Source organism: Rhopilema esculentum, chromosome 15 (genome assembly GCF_057945365.1).
Source record: "Rhopilema esculentum isolate cy_ngs chromosome 15, ASM5794536v1, whole genome shotgun sequence".
Lineage (NCBI taxonomy): Eukaryota > Metazoa > Cnidaria > Scyphozoa > Rhizostomeae > Rhizostomatidae > Rhopilema > Rhopilema esculentum.
The window spans coordinates 4,342,280-4,369,578 of record NC_142829.1 but is presented as its reverse complement, the minus strand read 5'-3'; the positions used below and the strand labels follow the sequence as shown (position 1 = coordinate 4,369,578).

The 27,299-nt window shown below is 34.9% G+C and overlaps 2 protein-coding genes across 2 annotated transcripts; both read right to left on the bottom strand.

The window, feature by feature from the left end:
* Positions 1-176: 176 nt before the first annotated feature.
* Positions 177-12,827, bottom strand: LOC135685570 (chromatin assembly factor 1 subunit B). Its single transcript, XM_089112855.1, has 15 exons — positions 12,269-12,827; positions 11,413-11,518; positions 11,077-11,103; positions 9,893-10,013; positions 8,767-8,870; positions 7,841-7,937; positions 6,442-6,529; positions 5,967-6,069; positions 5,375-5,444; positions 4,671-4,790; positions 4,041-4,166; positions 3,257-3,432; positions 2,488-2,682; positions 1,510-1,788; positions 177-1,173 (listed from the first exon to the last, which is right to left on the bottom strand). The coding sequence occupies exons 1-15, from the start codon at positions 12,380-12,382 to the stop codon at positions 401-403; spliced, it is 2,499 nt and encodes an 832-aa protein (XP_088968981.1). The 5' UTR covers positions 12,383-12,827; the 3' UTR covers positions 177-400.
* Positions 12,828-13,020: 193 nt separating this feature from the next.
* LOC135685184 (hydroxyacid-oxoacid transhydrogenase, mitochondrial) lies at positions 13,021-26,998 on the bottom strand. Its single transcript, XM_065201018.2, has 15 exons — positions 26,848-26,998; positions 24,772-24,812; positions 24,423-24,466; positions 23,159-23,212; positions 22,382-22,432; positions 21,765-21,868; positions 21,040-21,236; positions 20,381-20,401; positions 19,735-19,791; positions 19,066-19,171; positions 18,445-18,597; positions 17,663-17,761; positions 16,841-16,919; positions 16,267-16,363; positions 13,021-15,045 (listed from the first exon to the last, which is right to left on the bottom strand). The coding sequence occupies exons 1-15, from the start codon at positions 26,913-26,915 to the stop codon at positions 14,798-14,800; spliced, it is 1,419 nt and encodes a 472-aa protein (XP_065057090.2). The 5' UTR covers positions 26,916-26,998; the 3' UTR covers positions 13,021-14,797.
* Positions 26,999-27,299: the final 301 nt, after the last annotated feature.

Here is a 27,299-nt window from a genome sequence, read left to right as displayed (position 1 = left end):
GCTTCAAGGCCGGTTTTTTAACGAATATTTAGAAATATTTAAGCAAAATGGCCAAACAAAGAGATAGAAATGAAAAAGAATTTGAAACAAAATGCGAGAAACAAAATCTACAAAATTGAAGAATAAAAATAAAATTGATACTTAGGTATTTAAAGAAAAAACATTTGTATTTTCAAAATACTCTATAATTTCAAAATTTGCTACACATGCATGAAAGATTTTAAGCTGATAACAAAGGTATGCTAAATGCCAAATTGAATGGTTGGAACTAAAGATATCAAATATTACTTGATTGCAAAAGTATTTACAGTGTAAGACGCAAGCCAGGATGCACGGTGGTTGTGCTTGGCTTAATCAGATCAATACATCTAATGAATTATTGCAAACTTTTCTTTCAATTTTACATTTTTTTCAAAGTCATGAATTCTACTCTACGTGGAGCTTTCCCTCCCGGAGAAGAATTAGCTTCCTTTGCTGTTATACTGCGTGGTTCATGTTGTTTATTATCATTTGAAACAGAAGCTTCTTGCACGTTTGAGTTTGTCTCTTTCACAGCATCGCTTATTGCTTTGTGGTGTGAATCTTTAAAAGAACCATCTTCACGAGGAGGCCCACTTTCATCAATGCTTATGCAAACAGGACCTTGTGCCTTTGCACCCAACTCTCCTTCTGATTTATCGTTGTGCTTATCAAGGGTCGTCCTCTGGTCAACGGTTCCACTGGGTGATAGCTGTATTAAGACGGGATCTTTCGCCTTGGCTAAACAAAGGTCCTGTTTTTCTTCAACCTTGTCTTCAGTGTCTACGAGATTCACCACAACAACTCTCCTTGTGGACTTTGAAGCCTTGTCTGTTGGGATACCTGTTTCTCCTTCTGTAGATTTCGGTATGGAAGATGTCGATTTCTGAGTATTATCACTGACTACGTTGGTTGCACCAAGACTACCTTCTGCACCTTCTTTTATTCCCCCAGAGTGATCTCTCTTAGCCGGTACAGATAACAGAGCAACTCTGCGTGCTGGTTTTATCTGGGGCGTTGGGCTACATGCACCATCACTTGTCTCTTTTTTGTCGCTTATCAGCTTCGCCTCACTAGTCGTGCTTTCATTTGTCACTTCGGTTGGAACTGGCGTCGGGTTGTTGACTGACTTGTTATCGGCAGTAGACGGCTGTCCTGTTATTAGGAATACATCATAGAACTTAATTTTGTCTTCTAAAAACAATACCAAATATCAAGTAACAACTACGAGTCATTGCCTGGTTATTGCTCGATTGGCTAAAACATTATTCACACTTACTGTCATCAAATAAAAATGATGGAACACTACACTGAATGTCCGCAAATCATGCAAAAACCAAAGCACGTTTGCAATCCATTGATTCCTTTCTTTAATCAAACCCCCACGTGGTATAGAAAGAAGGCGGGATTATTAGGGAGGCTGGAATAGTAGAGTGGGCAGGAATACAAGAGAGAATACAGTATAACCCTGGCTTGATGCAAATAATATACCTTTCATGTCACCCTGCAGTGTTACAAAATGAATTCTACGTGGCTTGTGTCCATTTTCTGGGTTTTCTTGAGTTTCATCTTTTGATTCAGAGCTAGAGCCAGGTTTAGGAATTCGTTTGAAGCCAAGTGTTATCAGGTTGGCACGTTTTGGAGTCTTTTTATCAATATCGTTACTGGGGGTACCTTCTCTAGATGCTACACTGGATGCCAGCAGGGGAGATGCTTGTGCACTCTTTGACTGCTCGTTACAGTCATTGCCAGTAAGATCGAACGGGGCATCTGCAAAAATGTAGCAACTGTGAATTACAAATATGACGTCATCTATGTAACGGGTTGTCGTAAAGAAGTAGAAAACCATTTAACTTCATACAAAAACTTATACAATTATGAAATAGATAAAAACTGAACGTTTATTTATACGAATAACCACTATAAAAACCCCAAACAGATATATATTTTTGGTGTAATCTGCAACAAGATGTCTTTTTTTTTTCGCCATACTGTCGAGTTGATAGCTTTATTAGACGAAAAAGCCACTCTTTGAAAAAGGCACTAAATGCTTCACGGTATTTTCTGCCTATGATTTTATGGGGCAATCGTTATGCTAACGGTACATTGGAAGGGCCAGTGATAAGTTGTCGGAAGCCCTAGGTATACCTGAAAGAAGAGGTTTCCCTGTGAGCGTCGCGAGCAGAAAGTTTTTGCGACCACACCCTTTAGATAAGCTTAAAATACATTTTAGAATATTTCTTGCAGTGATTTTCTTGCAATAATTTAGAAAATTTTGCTATTTTTAAGTCATGCTGTCAGTGCATTTGATTAATTCCAGTCTTCAAATGGAATTCATTACTTCATAAGGCCCCATAAACCAGTTATTTATTAGAAATTAAGCAATAAGAGGACTTGAAAGTCAAGACAACCCAGAAATATTCATTCATTTATTGATACTTTTGTAACTAGCAAGCCAGATACAGTTACCTGGGCTACCATTTCCACTAGCCACTGCCACAAGAGGACTGGACGATAAAGGCTGTGGAGACTTGAAAGGCCGCTTTCTTTTACGAGCAGGCGTGATGCATTGAAATAGCGTCGGTTGGTCCTTGCTCTGCGTTGCAGGGCGTTGTGGAGTCCCCCCTTCTTGCTCCTTATCTTTTACAGAAGCTGCTGCCTTGGCTGTAAATGAAAACAGAGTGTTTACATTGTGAAGTTAAAATCACTTTTTCTCTGAATCTTTCTCCGCCCAGTAGCTACAATGCCTGCGAAAAGTCTTCAACATCATTAATGCGTTCACATTAGCAGCCTCCCTTTCCCCTTTCAAAATTGAAGGAAATCTATAATTTTGAAACTTTGATGGATATGGTATAATTCCAACATTTTTTGGAGGAATGGGGGCAACTCGGCTAATTCATAGGCTAAAAACTTCGAAGGACAAGGTGGGTTTGCAATTATAGGAAATAATTTAGAGCCATCTAGAGCCATTTTACTTGGTTGAATTTTACTTGCATTTTTAGGTAAAGGAGATTTGAGAAATTAAAAATGTGAAGCTAAATCTAAACTTCAAAATCTGAAGTTAAAAAATTCAAATGATTAAGATATAAATATGATTAAAACACATAAACAATAACTACGAATAAGGCTAAAATCCCTTTCAAATCTTTTGGTGCCTAATTTTTTCGTAAAAGAAAAGAGCATGTACTTAGAAAGTGAATTAAAAAAAATGCAGAGATAATGTTGCTAAAAAGCTTACTTGTAACATCGATGTTAACTGCCTTCTTTTTGGCTTCGCGTTTAGCCTTTAGCTTGTTACTGACATATTCTGTTGGGTTGATTTCACTTGGTTTCCCAAGTTCGCCATCTTTGAAACTCACGATAGAACAATACCCATCGAGGGAGGAAACAACAAGGATTCTACCATCAGAAGACCTAGAGGACAGCAACAGAGAATTATTGATGGAAGAATCGTTACGACACAAAGAAGATATTATGCTCATAGAATAACAGGATTTTGCCAATAATAATCTTTTCTTCACTTTTCTGTTAAATAAGGCACAGAATATCCATCAACAGAAGCTTTTGCGAAAAGCTTTAAGCAATTATAAGCCTTCGAAAGTCTTAAGAGTGATGTAAGCACTTGAATACACGTTTCTTCCGCTTGAAACTTCTTTCTGAAGGTGCAAGGATGGTTCAGTGGATAGGGTTGCGGGGTACAGATCCAAAGGTTGATCGTTCAAGTGACATGACCAAACTTTCACTAGGTGCGAGAACTTTCTCTAGCTCTCTGCAACTAAAGGTTTAGGAATCACGAGGTGTGGTCACATCAAGGAAGGACCAGATCACTGCTTGCTAAGCACAGCTTCTCGGTGTCCTACTTTAGGAAGAAAGGTAGTGACAAATGCAGTTAAAATAAATCTACCTTTAGCAAAATAATTAACATTCTTTTCATCATACACCTCAGCAATTGCTGATGGAAAAGTTCAGGCAACATCTACCTTCATAATTTTGCAGAGGATATCCTTGAATAGAGTACTTACCAGGTCATATCTGTCAAGGAGGCGTAGTGGACATTGGAAACAAAGCCAAATGGATACTGGTGCTGTGTATCATAAAACACAACGGAGTCTAAAGTTGCCACTGCGTAGCACATCCGATACGGAAGTCTTAAGAAAAAACACGTAGATATATTGCCAAGAATCAGAAGAATCATTCAAATAACTTATAATCGTACGAAAAAGATTATTACATTATACATACAAAAGTCTTTATCTTATCGCTTTTTGTCATGTCGAGATTATTTGTAGAAGGTCCTTCAAATGATATCTGGGATATTTTGGGGAGTGCACTCAACAAGAACGGTAACTTTTTCAGCAAACGTTATGGATATTGGTTGAGTTTATATTACGTATATTTTCGTGGCAAACTGAAGCGCCAGTGGTGCCTACGCTCAGTTAAGGTTGATATCGAAAAAGTTGTAAATAAACGAAGCCAAATTTACGGGTTCTGATTGGCTTAATAGTTTGTAAACAAACCATCTAATTGGACGAGAACTTAGCCTTGCTTTTTGTACATAGATTTATTTGTTGACGCCTTTCAGTACAAATAATCGTTTTTAACACGTTCTTTCAGTTGTTCGCTATAAGAAGTAGAACACTCAAATCGCTTACTTGAAGAAACCTTCAGATTCATTTTCTTTATTCCCATCACTGCTCATATTGTCGAATGCAACTGGACAAAAACAAGTACAAACTGACGGTTTCTTGGATCCCGGCAAACAAAGAGCTGGCCTATATGGATACAAAACAGCATTCCACTATTAAAAAAAATTCATACTTCACATACTTATAAACTAAATCATTTAAAGTTATTATCTTAGGGAAGTACATATTTATTACGGGAGAATATCCAAGGACATTATTTGAAATAAGCTGTTTCATATCTCCAGGCCTTTTTTGTCAGAATTGTCTGTTTGTTCGCACCTGAAGAAATCATCAACCTAAAATCTATATTAACCTTACTAACATTCAGGCATTTGCTCTTCTAGAACAACAATCAGAATAAAAGGATACAGAATAAAAAAATTTCAAGCCCCAGATACAACAAAATAAGGAAATAACTTGTTACAAAATGCTGTTGAAAAACCTAAGACTTTAAACATATCGCAATAAAGTTGAAACGTTATTTTCATGAAATCTTGGTTGAAGGAAATGAAAGGTCTAAACATTCTTAAAAAATCTTCTTAAAATGAGGCATAACATACCAAAGCTATGATCCATTAATTCGACAAATTAAACGAGATATCACATATCAAAGCAATTATCCATGGCAGAAATAGGGGTCGAAATTCTACATGAGTAGAGACAATACGAACTTGTTGAAACCTCCTCTTGAAAAAACATATGTTGCCTTGACTGGTTTTTCCCCCGCGCCGTACACTCCACCTATACCAAACGAAATATCGATTTTAAGTATGATATATGTTCTCAACTTTCTGTTCTTAATTGTTCTTAACTGAAATACTCTAATCAATTTCTTTGTAAAAATTTTTATAAAAAGTTACAAGGGAAGGGGCGTAATGCCGCAAGCGTGAAAAGAAGTGGGTAATTAGCTGGATGCAGCAAGTACCATGGAAAAGCAGTATATCTCAATCATGAGTTTATGCGTAATGCAGTCATCAAAGAAAAGAGTAAAACAAAATAATAGACCAAAGCACTCAAAACATTCAGTCACGCAGCTTGGAAATGGCATTCGATGACCTTCATTCATTTGAAAAAAACTTTCTTTCTTTTTCTTCTTATGAATCAGGACACGCTTCACCTGGTCTCACTTTAATGTAAATAACGATGAAGTTGCAAATGGGATGTACAGATCATGTAAGATAATATCGATTATTAATAATTGATAAAACTGAATAAGCTTTTCAGCAATATTACATTAAAATATTCATGGAGGAGGTTCCTCACCAGGGAGTACAAGCAAAAGGCCATCTGGTGAAAACTGACATCTTCTAAAAAATGATTGCATTGTTTCATCCATGAACAATTTTGAAGTCTTGTGATTCTTTCCCTAAAATTAGTAGAACGATTGCTCAACCACAAGGATAGATAATTATTCACTGAGCACAGTAATTTTCGATCCTCAACGTTAGACATTCACTGAAAACATTGGCAATGAATGAAGTTCTAAGAAATACCATCGATAAATAGATAACGTTCTTCATGATTAATAGAAATATCCAGGTTTCAACTAATTTTTTTGCTAGAATAAGTCATAAGCATAGATACAGAGTTACAGGATTATTTAGATCTTCTGTTGGAACGTAAAAGATTGTGAGCAAAAAGGATGGTTCTCTCAAAAAAATCATTTTTTTCTAATGACTGATAGAAGTTAAAGGCAACAGAATAAATAATGATATAGAAGCTTTACAGGGTTACTAACATCTTCTGTTGGAACGGAAACAGGAAAAGAAGATTTATGGATAGTCTGCACACATCGGTTTTTTGACAAAGAGTAAACACGGCATGTCCTACAAAGACAGAGACATGATACATTTTACATTAGAGTTTTTACGAAGGTATATGGAAGCAAGATTTAACATTCTAGACTTTTTATAAAAACAGCAATGACGGGTTGCAGTGCTGAAATGAAAAAAGCTGCTATTTTTAAAACAGGGCTTTGCAATCAGCCATCAAGTTAAAGGTCTGAAGTTCAATCAAGCTTTTTTCATTATAGTTGTTGTGACTGTTATCATATACAAATGGCAACCAGATGATTTTATTGTTATAATACTTTTCACATGCTTCCCCTTTTTAATATAAGAATGGGCTGCTAAGCATGATAGCCAAGACCGGAACATTACATCAAAGCTTTTCAGCATGATAAAAGGCTTAACTTTTTTCCACAGGAACAAATAGACAGAATGGGATGTTTTTAGAAAACTTTAATTGTTTGCAAGAGCCAGGACTTCATGATAAATGGTGACCACAATAGATTGCTCCTTCTACCTACTAAGTTACAAATCCTCCCATGCCTCTGTTTATGTCACTTACATTACAAATAAAATACTTAATTTTTCAAGATAGAGAGGGCTGGTTGGAATTTCAACTTTTGGCACATTTAAATTGTTGATAGCACTTGAATTACTATCTTGCTAATAAATAATTAAATATTTCTTTTCTCAGACACATAGCAGCATAGAGGCTTAAAGCAAGAGAGTTTTACAACTGTAGTAGGTGAATATAAAATCTCTTATATCATGAGAATCACATGATCACAAATAGTTTGTGTTAAACTAAGAAGTTCAGATTCCGATGTACAAATATGCAGTCATATACATCATAATATGCAGTCATTTGAAACAATGGCTAAACTTTGATCAACATTACTTTAAAACAATACTTTTCATCAGGGCAAAATCACTTTATGCTCTAGGTGTTTGCACTTGATAAAGCCCCTTCCCATGCAAGGCCTGCAGTAAATAAGGAAGGGCAAGGTGACAACATAAATTCTACTTCCATATAAGCTGCTAGCAACATAAAAAAATTTTAGTTAAAGCACAGTTTTTTGTTGGTATTTTTGGTTGATTGAAGCTAAAATTATGCTGATAAAATCTATATTTCATAATTGCTCAATAGCAAGATCAGGGCATATCAACACAGCTGCATGATATAATCTATGCTTTTTACTAATTTGTCATGAACTTCCCAGTCTGCGATGCAGGCTGTGGATTTCCCCCATTGGTCTGATACTTCTTGAAATATTTTCAGAAGAAGTTTTGATGGACAAGCAAGGATCCATTAGCAAAATCTAATATCAAATTATGAATATACAAGTTTACCTGTCACTGGAGTGGGTGACAACATATTGTCCACGGGGATCCCAGCAAACACCCTGAACATAATGCTTATGGTCCTTGATAATATTGGTAAAATGACCTAAAATTCAAATTTTCAAAAAATTTTCAAACTTGTTTAGCTGAATTATCAAAATTATGCTAAAGATAACAGAAACTGAATTTGGCTCTGCAAAAAATTTCCATAATATATTAAAAGAGGTATATAATTATGTTCAAAAGGATATACACAATCAACATAAAATTACAGAATACATTTCTGGTTTCATTGTATGCTTTAAGCAATACATTGTAAGGAATGCAAGAAGTTACTGATTTAACCACTTCTTTTGAAAACGTACTTAGTCTATTTGTATAAATATACCGAAAACTTATTTTGATCAAGCTGCTGGGAAATAATTTGGAACGAAAAAACTGATCAAATTAAAAATTTGCCGGGCAAGTCAAGAAGTTTCAAATTAAGAAATTTATAGTGACTATTTTTAGGCCATTTTTCACACATTCTTCCATGCTCCTTTAGCGATCATGTCCTCACCATGATGTCCCCTTAAAGCATTCAAGGCATCACACACAACAGGACATTGCTTACATCTTAATTCATCTAAGTCATACAGACTCAGCTTCACCTGTCCTTATCCATTTAATCACATTGCATCATCATTACATCATCCAATCATATCCTGACTCAGATTTTCTTGCTTTAAGCCTAAATCTTGGCTTCTCCATTGCATCATATAAGAGTTCTACAGGCTATGTCTCTCTCACTGGCTCTGTGACCTCCAAATGCCAAAAAGGGCTCATTGAGTTGGAAACAATACATTTGTCGATGGATAGGTCTATTTGGTGGCTACATCAATCTAATGTTCCACTAAAAATTTGCTCATATTAAGTCAAGAATTTAAATATCATACCTTTAGAAACATCCCATATAATTGCACTGTTATCAACTGAACCTGAAATCAACTGTTTTCCATCTGGGGACCAGGCAAGGTCATATATATCTTCAAGATGTCCTCTGTATTAAAAAATCGAAGCTTTTTAAAAGTGCTTTGAAAACTTTTTAATAGCTAAAATTTGATTTTTCACAAATGGCAGGTGCACTTTAAAAAATATTATCTTAAGCAGCTACTAGCAAAGAAATAAAAAATACTAAGTGTACTAAGTTTAGAATGTTGACATAACTCATACTTTCAGCTTCCCTTAGAATTTGAAACCACAAGTGGGTCTTGAACAATAAGTTGTAGCTACAACTAGATTTGGAAAGTGATCAAAAAAAATTATATGTTATCCACATAAAGTTAACATGTTCTGAATCTTTGACAAATAAATTTCAACAATTTATGAAATATTTGCATAAAATAATCTTGTACTGACTCTACTTAGGCCTGTTTACACCATTTTCATTCATTCACCAATCTCATTCATTCCTTTACATTTTTACATCACACAACAGGCATCCTTTACATCACTTGTAAAATCACAAATCTGTTAATCCCTAATGTTCACTTTCTCTTTGCCACACTGTTTATTTCGTGCATCACTGTTACATGCACTTCTGAGCAATTACTTTTCTAATATATTACATGTCAATTTTAGAAACTCAATTTGTATAGAGGGATTATTGTTTTTATAGTAAATAGTAAGCTCAGTTCAGTCCAGTTCTGCATCAAATTCATCAAATACAACTTGACGCTTTCAGGCTCTATGTTCTTTGCATATAAAATAAGACAAAAAATTGTAAAGACAGTGCATGGAAGTTGAGACATGCAGATATAATAAAAACATAGACAAACCCCTAAAAACAAACTGAAGATCAAAACTCCAAGCAAATAATATATAACAGAAGATTAATATGCTATTAAGCTATTTATCAAAATTATCTGTTTCATATTTTCAAGGCATTAAAATTATTCAAGACCGAAAATAATACTCTCCACTAGATAACACAACATTACATCACCCTTAATTAATGCAAAAAATCCAAAGAAAACTTGGTTTTTGATTTCTAGAAGAAACATAAACTTTTGAAAACTCTACCTTCGCAGCATTTTATGAACAACCCATTTTTCCTTGTTAACAACATCCTCAGAACCAAGGCTGGGCTCTGCAAACATATCATCTGCATCTTCCGATAATTTCCAAAGGATGATAACACAATCTGAAAATTTATATGCAGTTTTCAATAATATGGTTCATAAAATATCTAAAACCAAATGTTTATGTTAAAAATACATAATCTTTAGCTATACAATGAACAAAACAATGTCACCTTGTAGTTCTATTCACACAAATATTTTACTCAATAGATTTCTTAACAAAGACTTGCTTATGTATGTTAGCATGTTTTGCTGTTGGTAGTTAGTTGAGTTATAAAGACGGTGAATTTGATATTACAATATGGAACTGATTAAAAAACGTTTTCTATTAGAATGATCTCAGGGCAATAATTCTTAACAGGTTATGGGCCCAGAGCCCATGTCAGTTTTAATGGAGAATCACAATCTTTTCCAATATGGGAAACATGGTTTACCAACTACCTATACACATTGGATAAAGGCTTATACAATGCCATTAAGGGTGAAGAAGAAGATGAGGGTTTCGAAGAGAGCAATAGGTGAGCTTATGCTGAACTCATACAAGCTTTTGATAAACGTTCTCTACAACTAATAATGAATGATTCACCAAACGACGGTCGAGCAGCATTCAGTATTTTCAAACAGCATTATGCAAGTACAGAAAAACCAAGAGTTCTCACGTTGTATGAGGAATTGACACGTTACATATGGCTGCTGAGGATGACATAAAGGATTTCATTATTCGAGCTGAACGAGCAGCAACTGGATTACAAATGGTTGGTAAAAATATTACAGATAATTTAGTCATCGCAATGATTCTGGAAGAATTGCCAGAACATTGTCAGAGCTTTGCCAACACAGAAGCAACGCAATCGCCATCTAACAGCAATGGTGAATAAAACAAGACAATTCTTAACAGTTTAAACAATAGAAGAAAATAAAATCATTATCAATTAAGGGGCAGGCAAGAAAAAATTGCAAAAAAATTGTGACAAAATCTGCTATCATCTTGGGCCGACCAACAATAAAAAATATTTGTTCATGATTGACTTATTGAGGTTTATTGCATGTTGTTCTGAGGGAGCATTTTTGCCTAAATATTGCAACTTAACTTCTATCTGGAGTTAAAAAATAAAATAGGCTTACCATCTCCAGCTGATGCCAAATATTTACCTTGAAAAAATTATCATTCATTAATCAAGCATTTGAATAACACTGGAAATAAACCAAGTAGAATCTAAATAAAGATTATTATTTATTATTTATATCAATATATATCTATATCAGCAAATTTTAATTGTGTTTAATATAATATTCTTTCCAATATTTTCACCTGCAAAGAAATTGCAAATTGATAAATTTTCTAAAATCCTTTAATGATGATAATTACAAAACCAGGTTTTATCAAAAAACATTACCTTAAAATATAAAGAATCTTGTCTATAAACTGTGCAAATTGAGATATTGGTCATATAATCTTACCATCAGGAGAAAACCTGACACAGTTCACAGGCTTTGAATGTCTGTCTAGATTAGCAAGAAAGTCCAAACCAGCATTTTCTTCTGCATCTTCCTTCACTAACCAAATCTGGAAAACAGAAAAATAATCTATGCATTTGAAGTATCAATATTTTGAATTTTGACTTTAATTTTTCAATCCCATGTTTTTCAAATTGCTTGTTTTACCGTAGACTCCGGTCATAGCCACACCAAATGTTGCTTGAAAATTTGTGTGACTGTAACATAATCAAGGTTGGACTGTAAATGGAGCAAAATTGAATAGTTTTGCATATTTGGGTCTAAATTTTAAGAGACTGTAACAAGAAGATTGACTACAAGTGAAGTCAACTGTGTAATTAGCATATAATAGATGATAACAGTCAATGTCTTTTAGCTGATAGTTTAATTCAATTCACAGTCCTAAAGTAAGAGAATAAACAAAACGCTGCAAAAAGATACTACTAACAGGACCCGCGCCGTTTTTTTATAGATAAACCTTTGAGTTACAACACTGAACCAGAGTAAAAAAGTGAAACAGCATCAGCACAATCAGCTGCACAGCTGCCATAGATCGACCTGTCTAATATAAAACATGTATGTATGTATGTATATATGTATGTACAATATTTGCCACAGTTGAGGCTAGAGGGGGTAAGAGGAAGCTTTCTTTACATCGGTGGCCCCTCCAGTTTAGGATCAGTGGCGCGGGGCCTGACTACAATTCAGCAAAATATTTCACACTGGCTTAAGTTGGATGCGTCAAATCTCATTTAAATGATAAAGTGAGATCAATGAAATTTGTGATGCAATGCACTTCGCAAAACGAAAAAAATATTACCTTTATAGTGAAATCGGCTCCAGCAGAAGCTAGCTTCCAGGTTCCCGGACAAAAATCGACACTGAATATCGGCTCTTTTTGATGCCAAGAGATCTCAGGTGTGAAGACCTTCATTTTTCTGATTACTTTTGTTTTTGCTCGTGAAATGTCCTTGGCTCGAATACAATGGCCTAATTTCGCGCGCTCCGCTACTTTACGCGCCACGCAAAAGGGAGGCTGTGAAATTATACCAAAACGAGGATCAGTTAAAGTCAAAGCGATACTTGTAATAAATCTGTCAACCTCCTCTAAAAATGGTTAAAAGCTCTCAGCTCTACGTTTCGTTGTACGATAAGATATGTGATTCTTACCCAATTGTTGAGTAGCACTTTCAAAAAAGTGTCAGACACCTCTGTCTATAGTCTGTTTAATTTTGTAACTCTGGAATAAAATACCAATAAAAATGAAGGGGAAAAAGCTCTGTCAGAAAAATATGTCATTGATATCAGAAAGTCAGTCGCGATTGAGGCTACGTTTCCATGTCATGGAGAGCGAGTTGGGTCGTTAGTGCATCGGCGTAAATCGCACAACCGACCAAGAACCTCTACCAGGAAGGGGATACTAAGGAAAGTTACACAATAACCCCAAAATTTGTTGTTAATGGGTGGGGGGAGGGAATGGATAGGAAAAATCTCTATTCCCCAATAAGAGCCGATCCAATACAACTTGAGCCCCAGACTTGAAATAGTTTGGGATCTGTAACTTTGGCTCATCCAACAGTCCTACCTAATAGTACCAAAGAACGCTAAACTGCATATAAGATGCCTAAGGTATGTGAAGTTTTAACGAAGACGTAAAAGAAACACAAAGCCCAAAGCATAACAGAAAAAGCATTTCTATAAAAAGGAACAAAGTGAGGGAGGGAGGGCCAAAATAAACAAGATACTTGTAGAGGCTTCACAAGCAAGATGAGGCCAATATGTTATGCTAAAACCTTAAATACCCCTAAAATTAACCAAGGGAATGAAAATGCCACGAACCATGCATCGTACCCCAGTATTAGAAAAGAAATCCTCAGGAGGCAAAAAAACTTTCCCACACTGTACATAAACTAAAATAGCGGATACTAGAAAAACGCGAGGAAGTGTGGCACAAAAGACCATAACGATTAGCAAACAACTTCCAATTCAGGCGAATTAGCTAAGGCCAAAATCCCTGCGCGAAATTAACTCTGAATAAATTCCTAATCACCATTAAAACGTTATGATATACCTGTTTCTAGTAAATTTTTGAGTCTGCCTAGCAAATTATTTGTGGGAAACTACTTCAATTATTATCCTTTATCAGATGATCAAATGCGTAGCTAACTTTTTAAATCAAAAACCTTTTTAGGAGAAAATACCAGTCACTGGAACTGTCCTGCTTATCCCAAAGAGATTGGAAACCAGTATCTTAAAAATTACAAGTAGCCAGGTTGTTGTCAGTGGCAGGGTGGCTATTTTTTTCCTGGGGTGGCCAAGTCAATTTTTGCGCCCTCTTATCTCCATTTGCTCCCATATTCAGATTTTGTCATGGCCCCCCGGCCCCCCTTGCTACCACACTACTGCTTGTTGTCATTTTGAGAGAAATTTTGAAACATTTGTAGGAATTTGCCTGCCAGTAGTGTAATTTAACTGAACAAGAGCTTGTAAGGTCCTTGTCAGACAAATTTAATGTTAACACACAAACCATTGAAACGTTTTTCCAAATGCCAAAAACACATCGAAATAAACTTCTTTGATCACTTGTTTTCAGTATACTAATCTAAATATGAAAAATGAAAACTTCGCAAAAAGACAACTTCTGTTTTCTGGGATGCCAGCATCTGCTTAGGTTAAAATTTAGATTAATGAGTACACCAACTCAGCTACAAAACGTATAACAGTTGTAATGGTCGCTGAATAGAAATCACATTCAACAACATTAAAAAAACCCTTCCCAACACAAAATTCAGTAATAATAATGATAGAGTTGATTACACATTACTGATAGGTCGTTGCAGGCTTTCAGCAAACTGCAACAATTTGCTTTCAAAATTGTCAACCTATATAAATTGAACCTGCACCTCTAAAAACATTTTATGCATATATATTTTATGTATAAAATACACTATCGAATGCTCTCAATTCTAATTCTCACACAAGAAAAGATATGAAAATGGACAAGCAACGCAAAAGAGGAAGATTTTGTAAAACTTTGCGATTTAGGTAAGGAAAAAAGATCTGGTTTGGTATTGTTGGTGAGCTGGAAAACTTCTCTTTTGTGCAGAAAAATTTTTTTTAATCATAAGGCATTGGCCATCGGTAAATTTTGAATATAACCGACATGCTGATAATTAAAAAATTCAAACAACATAGTTTTAACTGAAAGGCTTCCAACAACAAAAGTGATCGCAACCAATTTTTCTCTCTCCCCTGCCCATTCAACCTGTCAACGCATTCATTTACTCGTCAACCTACTTCGTACAAATATAATTTTTCCTTTTCAGAAAAATATCGTGCAACTTTGTCATTACGAGAACACCTTCATTGACTTATCGAACAAAGCGGAGAACTCCTCTTCTGCCGGTTCACCAGCAGGGGCTAGCTTGGTCACCCGATGCTGGGGTAAAACACCCTTCACAAGTGCTGGAATATCGTCTCTTGAGAAACCAAACGACTCTAATCCATCTTCAACGCCCAGATCATACATATACTGGCGTATAGTATCACTCAATATCTTCCCGGCGTCAGCTTGTTTAGCATTGCTGATGTCGGTACCTGGAGAAAGAACAAAACACTAAGGGTCATTGTTGTGATTTTAGGTTACATTGCGGACCGAGAAACTTGTTTGACGTTGCCTCAAGCATAAAATTATAGGAAGAAAATTTCCGATAAATTCAACGCATTTAAAATCAGTGAGGTCATAGCCCCTACGGTCCTAAGGCCATGAACGACTTCTGATAGATCAATGTTCCAAAGATAGTTAGCTGAGAAATGGAAAATAAGAACTTCCACAAAATGCACACTTCTTGAGGTGCATTCAAAAGGATCCCGATATCAAAATGTGCTATCAGTTCTTCTCGCTACTTGATAAGCGTAACTAAAAGACCGCAATGTACGAATTTTCCGGAAACTTGGCTAATAAATCATGCATACTTTTATTAGTTCATTCTCAAGATGATATGTCAGTTGCCCTTAATAAAACTAGCAAGTGTCATAATATGTCTATGTCCTAATTATGTTCAGTACCATGTGCAGCATGCATGTTTCATGTTTACTATAAAAAATACTAGTTCAGAACACCCCAATACAACTGATAAAAGTGGCAAAGACAGCAATAAAGATAGAGTTGGTCTTATTTCCAGGATGATTGTAGTCTAACTCAAACTTTGATATTTGCGTACTCAACTCTGGTCGTTATGGTAAAACATTTCGAGAAAATACGCTGGTACTCCATAGAAAAAATGTTTACACTGTTAAATCATATTTTGTTCTATTCTTTTCTTATAGGGAGCCAATTTTGTCGACAGTTTTTCATTACTGGTTGGATTCTTGTGTACAATCTCCAGTTCAATATCGGTAACCATTAGGTGGAAGCGTATATTAAAATGGCAAAGTGTGCTGCCATATGTGTGAAGGAACAAACAGGAATATTCTTTTTTTTAGTATCGTATCAAGTACGATATCTATTCGTATTTAATAGCCGATTAAATAGAACTTGGAAAATACATCTTGAGAGGGAACAGATGATGGATAACGGCCTAGGCATACGGTTGGTTTGAGAATTTGCTGTCAAACAGACGTAGTTGACACACACCGCTGTACAATTGTGGTAACATTTAACAGTTCTGCTCCACAATTGATCCAGAAAACAGGTTCCTATTTATGTGTATCATTACTTTTACCTAAATGAAACTTTTTATAAACGCAAAAAACACAAGGCTTTATTGAATTTCCCTTCATACAATTTCAAAAATGGTATCCTGTTGCAATATTTACCTAGCAGCTCTGCAGCCTCTAAATGCCTGTCCTGACAAGTGGGAGCAGTGAAATCAAACACTGCCGGGGCTGTTATGACGACCGAAAGTCCATGAGGCTGGAAAAAATAAGCAAATTACAAACTGTATCACAAATACTTCTTTTGAGTCTGGCTTTACACTGTGCGTGTATAATGACTTCGTCGAAAAATCTATATGGAAGTCTAAGATAGTTCAAATACTGTTCAAAAACCCAGAAGTTCTGTTTTCTTTCTTAAACGCTCTGATTTAAGTGGTTTTCCAAAAATTTCTAAAACTTTTTTACCAAAAATCTGTTATATATATCAGTAAATAAACTAGAAAATCGATTCATCAATATTGCTCATATTTTTCCGCAGACGACGTCATACAGGGAGAACTACAGACTAAGACGCTTTTTACGCTAAAGTCACGACGAGTGGAGGTTGAGATGCAAATAATCTTTCAAGAAGAACTATATTTAAAATGACAAAAAAACAAACAGAGTGAATAAAGACGAAATGATACATTTACTAAAATTACAAGAGCATCTGAGAATTATCAATAAAACAAATTACCACAATAGGATGAGTTGTGTCATAATCTTCGGAGAAAAAGTCCTTCACTAATCCAGAAATTGGGTACGACAAACCATGGCTGGAAGAGGAGTACTTGTAAAAAGAAATAAAAAAAGACCGAAAGCTGTTTGGTTTTATTCAGTGTAAACAACTTTCGATAATTGCTGCACACTACAGGGCTGCCATATGATAAAAAGTTGGTTTGCAACAGAGTTCTAGCAAAGCAAATAAATTTATGATAGATGCAAATTGATTAAAGCAGAAACATAACGTATTCAGCTAAAGGAATATGCTCTGAAGACTTCTCCTCAAACCAGCCAATAAACCAAAGCTCTAGGTTTAATTCTTACAGTTATCGTAACACATGTGTCTAGAACAACAACAAAACCCCCCTAAAATGCCTTAAAATCCTTTAAACTAGCTGCCAACACAACTCAGTTAAAAAAGCAAAAAGTTGCTGAGCAAAGCTACATGGAATAGAATATAGGTCAAAGGCGGAGTTTTCCTTAAGTTGGTAGTTTAGTGTAATCCGTGTAACCAGAGCAGATAAACACATGTTTTAGGGTGTTGGTACAAGACACAACGGAAGGCTGAAATTAGTTGAGGATCATTATCGATCTACATCTAAAAGACATGGGGGAAATCGAAGTTTGAAAGAAACTGAAAAGCAATGTCAAAAACCTAAACATTCAAATTTGCAACAAGAGAGGATCTAGAAATAGTTGAAGAATTTTAAAATGAACACTGCGAAGAAAGAGTAGCGGCTATTAACTGCCACCAGGAAGAAGAGAAAATTTCTATAAGATTTACATATCAGCTCACCAAAGATGTACACCAGCGTTGCCGAAGCCAATTCCTGCGAAAGCACTAGCCAAGTGCATGTTGCTACGTGCTTCCATATCGTCCGGGTCATTTGAAGACCTTTCAAAAACAAATAACAAAATCAAAAAAAAAAGAATTCAGTGCTCTTTCTTAAGGTTTGGGGACAACGGCGCAATGACTATTTTACGTATCGTGTTTGACACCAAGAAAAGCTAAATAAAAAAATTGAAGGGAAATGAATATTTGCCTTCTCTTCGAGTGCTACCAGCCAGAATAGATTGGCACTTCTTTTCCTGTTTTCCATGCTGGCTGAATTATATGATAGACTAATACGGGGAGGGGAGGGGGTTAAACTACAATACTCTATACTATACTCCAAGTTGTGTGAATTTAAATCTTTTTAAATAGATAAAAATGAAATATTTCTTAAAGAACAGCTATCTGAAGAATAAACATTTTCACGGATAAAATGAGACCATCACTGACAAACCTAAATTTCCCCTTAAAGATCTTATGAACACGTATGCAGGTAGCTTGACATAAAAAAGATTCAGAAAACAAAGCATGGTGATTTTTAAAAAAAATCATCTACTTCAATTTTGTCTCATTCACGCCATTCATAAATTTTGAGATTTTATCGTGGTCCAAGCACTTGGAAAGAAAAAGAGCGTGGAAATTTGAACTCCAATATCATTAAACATTTTTTATTCATCACAATTATTTGTATCGAGGTAAATACTGCATTTTAAAAGTAAGTGACAAATGGATCAATCCAAACACACCTTTTGAAATACTTTTTTAATATATGAAGGGCATGCCTTGCCCATATATCACTGATGGGATTCCTTCCTTGATATGCTGGTCTCACGTTTGGATTTGCAGGCCTTGGGGATCTTTCAGTGTATGGAATGGCAGTGAACGATTCAAGAGCGTGGCTATACAAACAAAATTGGGTACAATGCTAATCAGCGTCAATAGAAATAATTGACAGATATATGCATACATGACAATTGTCTGATGAGTGCAATAAGCTTGATAATAGGAGTTGTAAAGAGCAGATTTATATAAAGATCACAAATTGATGTGCCTCAAATTACCGAACGAATACATTTTCTGCATTATCTTTCTTCATTTCCTAGCAGTTTGAACTATTTCACTCGGCTAAAACAATGTTAAAGACATCATTGACGTTGGATAAAACATCAATGTTGAAAGGTTGAAAGCCCATGCTTTTTCAAGAAAATCTTTAAAAACATCTTAAGAGGAAAAAAGAAGAAAATTTTGTTTCTTTCTGAGAAGGCCTACCAGAACTGATTCAAGCAAAAACAAGTGCGTTACTATGATATATACGTACATGTATTTCAAAATTTCAAAAAGAAAGAGGAAGTAACAGTAAAACGTACCAGAAAACATCAAATCCTGTGTTGATTGCTACTCTTTTAGGCATATGCCTTGTGTGTAGTGGATCTACAATGCCAAGCATAGGGCGAATGGCTCTGTTTGCAATGCCTAGGACATAGGAAAAGATCTGAATGCAAATATTCACGATGAAAGACAAGCTTGATAGTCAACACTACATAAAAAAGAAAATTAGAAAATTTCATCATATGTGCTAGGAAGATTTTCGGACAAGAAGATGAAGAAATGTACTAAATATCGTAGACTAGTATCATAATTGACATCTGAGCCATACTTCAGCTGGAATTTCTCAGGTTCATTGAAATTAATACATGGCTAGTTAATATCAAAATGATTCAAGTCAAATGATGTACACCAAACGCTGTACTCAAGGCGTAAGCAAAATCTGCCTCGAAGAAATGACAGAAGGCAAAAGAAGTAGAGGAAAACAACGAAAACGATGGCGAGACAACATTAGCCTTTGGACTGGACGAAACCTGATGTCGCTGAACAACGCAGCCAAAGACCGGAATTTATGGAGAATGTCACATGTTGATGCGCAATCTGCCGTAGGCGGAAAAGGCGAACGATGATGATTGGCTTTATTTAGTTGCTGCAATAAAATAAACATTTAATTTCTTTATAAGAGATAAACATTAAATTTCTCAAACTACCTGTTTTTGCCTTCAAGGGGCTGTAGTCAAATACTGCAATGCCAGTCGTCTCACTGCCTACACAAGAACAAAATGAAACACAGACTATTACCGGCAAAATGCAAACAAACGGTCTAAACGTGTAATTCACTTGTTTTAAAAAGCAGTTCTGCTTTTTGTCATTGTTTTTAACTAATGACTTTGCTTTACTATAAAACAGTTTTTGCCAGTAAAAAATTTAAAATTCGCTTTGAAGATGCTAACATTTTGAAATATACGTAAGCTTCGCATCTGACAATCTTTAGTAAAGCAGGCGACACTGATTGGGCAACCATTTCAGTCATGTGATCGCGATGCAGATGGACCTATTTCGATCTACAAATGAGTATATATGTTTTCTAGCTTAAATTTTTCGATCAGTATTCTGACTTTTTGTACGCTTAAAAGTGTTCGAAGAAAATTCAAGTAAATTTTCAAAATGTTTCCTTTTTTAAAGCCATTTCTTTAAAAATGTTTAAAAACTGTTCAAAAGACGAAAAACCCTAACATCTTGCCGACAATCATTAATAGATCAGAAGAAATTAAGGGTGCCACTTCAACAAAACCTCTACTTTTAAATTATGATCTCAAATAGATCTCATTGAATTATAACTAGGCATGTTATTACCTGTCCCAGCAGTCGTTGGTACTGGAAAATGAAAGAAACAAAAATGAATATAGTAAAAACAGTATTTGTTTATACTTTAATATGAATGAATCAAAGAGCAATCAAAGAAACTTAAATTAGGTATACGTGGCATTTTGAGAGATATTGCACTGTCACAGGCCACAGGTTTAAAAATGGCCTGTCCTTGTGATCCATTATTCGATTTGCTATTAGCAGGATTTCTTTAGAAATGGGTTTATCCCAAGATAACGATTGCATGTAACACGAAATAATATGCTAAGAATACTCGTCACTATAACTGCTTGCCCTGTGAAAGTTAATAAACTGTAGGGTTTATGAGAGGCAGAAAAAATTCGAGCGTCTTTACTTGACTAAATTGTTAACTAGCTACATCTATATAAGCAATTTATACTTGTTGCTTTTTATACCATCATTATACTATACACGAAATAGTAACAGTTGCTTGATGACTGCGTTGACAGCGAAACCAGAAGCTGCAACTAAGAAGCCTCTAGTTTTAAAAACCAAAGCGTGTAAAGCTCTGTGTATACGGTATAGTGCTATCAACTGGTCAACAGTAATCTTCGTGACATAGAAGCAGTATAAGCAAAACTCTGTAATACTCTAGAAGCAAAGATATTCTAAAATAGATGTGTTACCTGCAATTAGTGGCTTTACTTGGTTAGTGACTGGCAATCCTTTACCAATCGGGGCATTGACAAAATCAAGGAAATCTTTGTCTGGATGGCTCAGGTACAAATTGGCAGCTTTGGCTGTGTCAATAACAGATCCACCACCAACAGCAAGAAACCCATCGAAATTTCCAGATTTCGCAAAATTTATTGCAGCTAAAAAGCTAATGAAAAAGTCAAGATAAATTAAAGAAACAATCGCTAAAAACTTAATAAGTACCGGCTGAAGATAATTCTGCTACAAGGCAACACATAAAGTAATTTTCAAAAGAAATTATATCATTATCAGCATTCAATTTAAGAAACATTCCTCAACATTGTTTTATGCCTGCTCTGAAGGAAAGGAACCCCTAATTGATTCAAAGAATCTTGAAAACATTATTGTGGTTGTTTGGGGTTTTTTAGCTCATAAAAGTTAACATAAGCTCAAAAAGACAGTTCTTAATTAAATAAAAAGTGATAGGGGGTCGTTCCTTTCTTAGTTAAATATCATTTCATGACAGTCCTCTATCAAATCGGATGATCAGTCAGGACTATCCATAACCAAGCAAAATAATTGTTTCATATTCCAATTCCTACACTTTTTTTGAAAAAATATACACAAAAAAAACAAACTAAGAACATAGGCAACTATAAATCTGAAATTAAGCACGTTGATTGTGATAAAAATGTCACCACTTTTTTCAACATACCTAGAATCAGTTGGTTCAATTCTGACGTCATCAAATAATTGAAACTGTACACCACTTTTTTCAAGCGATTCAACAGCTTGCTTCACCGGTGGCAGGTTAACGAGCTTTGAAATAAAATTAGGTTACAAAACAAAGCATGACAATTTTATATTTCTATAAAACCTACAATGTATTGGCAAGCTTTTAAGCTACACATTGACATTCAGACTTTAAAAAAAGATAAATACATTTTCAGCAAGACAATTATAGTATGTATTCAAGAAAAAGGATGCACGTCATTGTGTGTTAAATATATTGAAGCTGACGAACATAGCAATATATTTCTTCCACTATTGAAACTTTTTCCTAAAAAGCTATCTAGCAGAATCGAGACCATTCCAATGCCAAAACTTTCTGAAATAGAATAACGTTACTAAACACTAGATATAACAGAAATTTGCAATTCATACAACACTGCCTTTAGTCACTTTCCTCAAAGTCAGAATCCCGTTTGCTGTAACATAAAAGCTAAACCTAAATACGAGAGAGTCTCCAATTTAATCCCATAGATTATGTTTACAGTCACGGCTTTTCAAGTAAACTTACGCGAGTCTACTGTAGTACACAAGTACACTTACTTTTTTATCAGTAACCAACATTATGTTCTTCAGTCCAAGATTTGCAAGGTCCTGCAAAATATCAGTCAAAATAAAAACATTTATATGTTCAGGGTCTGCGAAAACAGTGGGTTGGGGAGAAGTTACCAACATTTTTGCGAACCAAACACCCTAGACACTTTGAACTTGCAACAGAATCCTGGATTCATGATATTTCATAAAATAGCACATTCACGTTCATCAAGCTTAGAAAATTTCGGCCATTCCCATTGGAAATCAACTTGGACACAAGCAAGGATACTAATTACTTATGGTTGTCGTTTGTAATAATTTTTTTCTGATTTATGCCTAATCTTTGGTAAACAAACAGTTGAAAGACTCAATTAAATTCTTGCAGAAGAAATGCCTCACAGCCATTCTTTCTGTGTTAAGTTGGTCTATTTATTAGTTTCGTCAGCCTAGTAACAAATTCTGACAAATGATAGTCTTGCTCAAGGTTTAAAGAAATCTAATCAAGACGAGTAAAGCAATGATTGGCATCGCATGACACACCAAATACTGCAGTTTCGAAAAAAGCTAGTCTCAGAAAAATGCTTTATCGTGAAAACAGAATGACATATTTCATCAACAGTTCCTGTTTCCACTTTCAGCTTCAAACTTTACCTGACCATTAGGTAACTATCTACATTGAGTTGATCACTATAGAAAAAATCCAGTGAATAATTATGAAATAGCGACTTTTTTATTCTTAACAAAAAGGCTTCTCCGAGATATAAAAATTACGATAAAGGGACGTACCATTCCAACTTCTTGGGTCACACCCTCTCCATATCGAATGTTTGAGCATGCCATCTGAAAGAGATCATTTGCACAGATTTGAAGTTAAAATACTGATTCATCATTTATTCTGATACTTTTCAAGCCGCATATCCATTTTCCCAAATAGCCTCTTTTGCACCAGAAGAATATTACGACAATAAACATTATTTGTTCGACCCTTTAACTTGACATACCTTGTTTCTTAATGGTGCAGTAGTTTCCTACAAGATTCTAGAAGAATTTACATTGCCTTTACCTCTAATAGATGCAAATAGCAGTTTTTTTCACTAGGACCAAGACCCTAGCCCTACATCAAACTCTTAAAGTGTCAGTGGCACTTATCCAGATAGGCAATAATTTCCAAACTTATGCACAGGAGGTGAAAATGTCATAGGTACAAAAGACATACAAATCTATTTGCAATAAAGGTTGAATGTAAACAACAGCTGGAAGTTTTTTCTTATAAAATTCAGCTGGAATTAAGATTTTGTTAACCAATAAGACTTTGATTTTTTTTAGATTCTGGTATTCTACCCTTTTGATTGAAGGAACTAATGTCAGAATGAAGCCTTTTAGAACCTATACATAACCATGTCCTATGGTCATGAACACAAAAAGAATACCTTTAGCAAAGTATTAAAAAAAATTGTTTATGGCTTTGAAAAAAGCAAACATTTGAGTAAACTAAAGCATTTCGTCTGACACTCTTCAGAGTTTAAAACGTCAGAACATAGACCGAAAACTCTACGCTAGGAAATATATATACCCATTTGTGGAATGAAATAGGTCAATAGGAAAACCAAGCACATGACCGTTGAGGTTGACCAATCATTGCTGCATGCCTATTGAGAATGCTACCAATGGAGTCCTAAGTTGAAAATGAACTCCCTTTGTCTACACAATAACGGTTTCTTCATACTTATGTAGATAGGTTCCAAAACTGCTAGATGGAACGACGACTGGGCTTTACTAATAATTCGAAAGATGTCACCATGATAGTTTTTTGCACAATCTGGGTTTTCCAGTAATGCTGCCCGATAACAGGATTTCCAGCTGAAGATGAATGTATTCATAGTTGCAACAAAATTTAGCAAATCATTCATTGACTGGACAATCAAATACTGAAAATAATTAGCCAAAAATTGCAAAAAAGTACAGCAAATTATGCATTAATCAAGTGAAATAATTAGATCATGAATTAGTAACAGCAATTATTTCTGTGCAAAATCATGCTTTCACTGACCTCAACAGCATATTCTTTACTTAATGGTGAATGGCTTGCATTGTCTAAAAAAGTAAGTACCTAAATCATTATACAAAGTTGGTTCCGTTATCTGGGAATCAAAGCATGGCAGTATTGCACATTGCTTAAAGTTTGTTTGTCAAAAAAGTTAAAATTTGAACATGCAAACTAATACAGTTCTTAAAAATGAGTGCTTAAGAAGGAGGTTTGCGCACCCAAAATCTATAACATGTATTTTTAGGTGCAAAATTTAATTATATGGAAGTGAAGTGCCCTAATTAAATAATACAAAAAACATTACCATGCAGTAAAATCAAATTGCAATAATATTTCACCAAAATTCACTCACTTGTCACTGAGTGAGCCTGTGAATGTGCTGGGCACTGGCATCTGAAAAAGTTAATTTAAATAAAATCAAATTCATTGTAAGAGACTAGAGTTACCTTAAAGTATAGGATTGCACTAAGAAATCAGAAAACAATTATATAAATTTGCTTTAAAAACTTAACATAATTTCATATTTTCAATTAGGTGTTGCTGCAATACTGAGATAAACCTGGCGTTTTTCAGGCTAAGTGCTCATCTGAATAAGTAAATTTTTTGAGAGGTTACTAATAGACACATTTCCCTCTACATCTGAAAAAGTTTAAGATACTTATTTTTAATCATTCTTTCATTCATTACAAAATCCAACTAAAGATAAAGCAATATATTTTAAAATTCAAACAAAATAAAGCAAAATATGCATTGATCAAACAATAAATTGAGATATTAAAGGGCATGTGTCATGAACATGATTGGCTAATGCAATACAACTATCTTTTTTGTTTAGTACTGCTTAGTACAAAGCATGGTATCATGGGTGAATTTTTACAGAAGTAAAAATTCAAGAAGAAGAAATGAAAAGTCATGAAACAATGGAATTCCACTCCAAACGCTTTTGTTTTATTAATGCAACTTGTGACCTTTAAATGAGATATTTAAGATTTTGATATGATTGGGCACCTTAAAAGTGGCTGAACAGGCCACTCAAAACAAAAATTTTCAATTAGACGCGTGATTCATAACTTTCAGTTTAAATAGCAAAAAATAGCATAAATGTCATTACTTCTGATGTTACAGCATTGCTGTGCAATTTCCCTGTGGTACCAAAGGAGTTAGAAGTGTTAGAGACATCTATATTGATCCCAACATGAATACATAGGTACAGTAATTTACTGAGCAAAGTGTAGCAACGTTTTTGATAAAAAAGTTCCTTCCTGTGAAGATAATACTTAATAACACTTATTTGGAGTGGTTCTTTCATCAAACTCAACTAGCAAAGACAGCTACCCATTAATTAACATGCATGTTGTGTCATGTGATTCCCTAAATTGTGAATACTGTCATTTTTAGATGATTCTGGGGTGACAAAACAAAGTTTCTGATAAAAAAATAATCTTTACAAAATGGAAATGACCAAGAGGCACGATATGGCTTTTTTCTTAAAGCAGGTGTGTGACAAAATGTGCACCTTGTTTAGCCTAGGCATGTGCTGAGGCACGGGCCCACAATCACAGGCCTCAAACAGAGAGGCCTTATGTATGGACAGACATTTTGGGTCATTTGTTCTCAATAATATAAGCTAATAATGCCAACTGACTTAACTACTAACATTATTTAGGTTAAATCATTTTCATACAAAAACTGTGTATCTTAAAGACCAGAATAATCTAGAAAAGATACAAACAATGGATTCTTAAGGATTAATTTTGCAAAGTCTTAGATTGCTAGCTTCTTAAGAAACTGTTAAGACTTTTTTGCATTGAGACTTAACAGAAAGGAGGGATATCCTTCCATATCTTAATTCCTTTAGTAGTGCTACCAGAGGTACAATGCAATGGTTATATTAGGTCTATTTATCACTGTACATGATAAAATTGTGAAATTCATTTCAGTCTTTTTTGTATTAGCTACTCCTTACAAGTCACAACATGGCAGGAAATTAAAAAATTACTGTACAAAAAATATGCTGAAAAGGATCTGCAAGGACGTTCTTGGAAATTGCCTTTGATAACAAAAGCAAAAACTTGAGACATTCTATGAGAAGATTGTGCACTAATGCAAAGAAAGTGTATGCTGGCTCTTTTGCAATTTGACACCCAAGCTCCAGTCTTGTACACAAATGCCAAAAAGTACTTTTGAGGCTCGATTGATCAATTTCTAAACAATCGATAAAAATACCAAGAAAAAGGGTATTAAACACCTATTCTTCATTACATAGAATCATGTCATGAATTTAAGGAAAGGACTAAAATATCTGTTATCGCAATAAAAGTGCAATTTTTAGATTCAAGACCTTGACTAAACTGGTGATGGCCCGTTGAGCTGTGCATTAAAGAAATACATTCGCGTCAATAAAATTTGCTTAAAATTATGTACTTACGCTGCACTTCCAATGATTCTCATTGCCCTTAAGGCAGTTTCCCGCAACCTTGCTAGTTCGATTGCCATTGTGATTGTGTTTTCTTGTAAGGAAGAGGAAAATAGGATGTTTTTGTTGTTGGTGTTGCTGTTCTGTTGCTGTTGTTTGTACCAACGTGGAGGTTTGCGTACAACAAGCTGATTTTCAAGGGCTATCCCGGTTCATTTCATTTTATTTCAAATATATTCTAAGTATTAAATTATGTACATAGCAACAAAAGATGCAAAAAGGTTGATTGGGTATAATTACAATATGTAGTGGCGTAACGGAGCAGTGTGGGCCCTCATTAAAAGTGGTGTTTTGGGGCCCCTATACTTATCTAAATTTGAGTCAGGTTTTAGAGCCCAAGTATGGGGTTTTCCTGCAAAACTCAAAGAAAGAACATAAAACAACATATGAAGGGGAATTCTGCT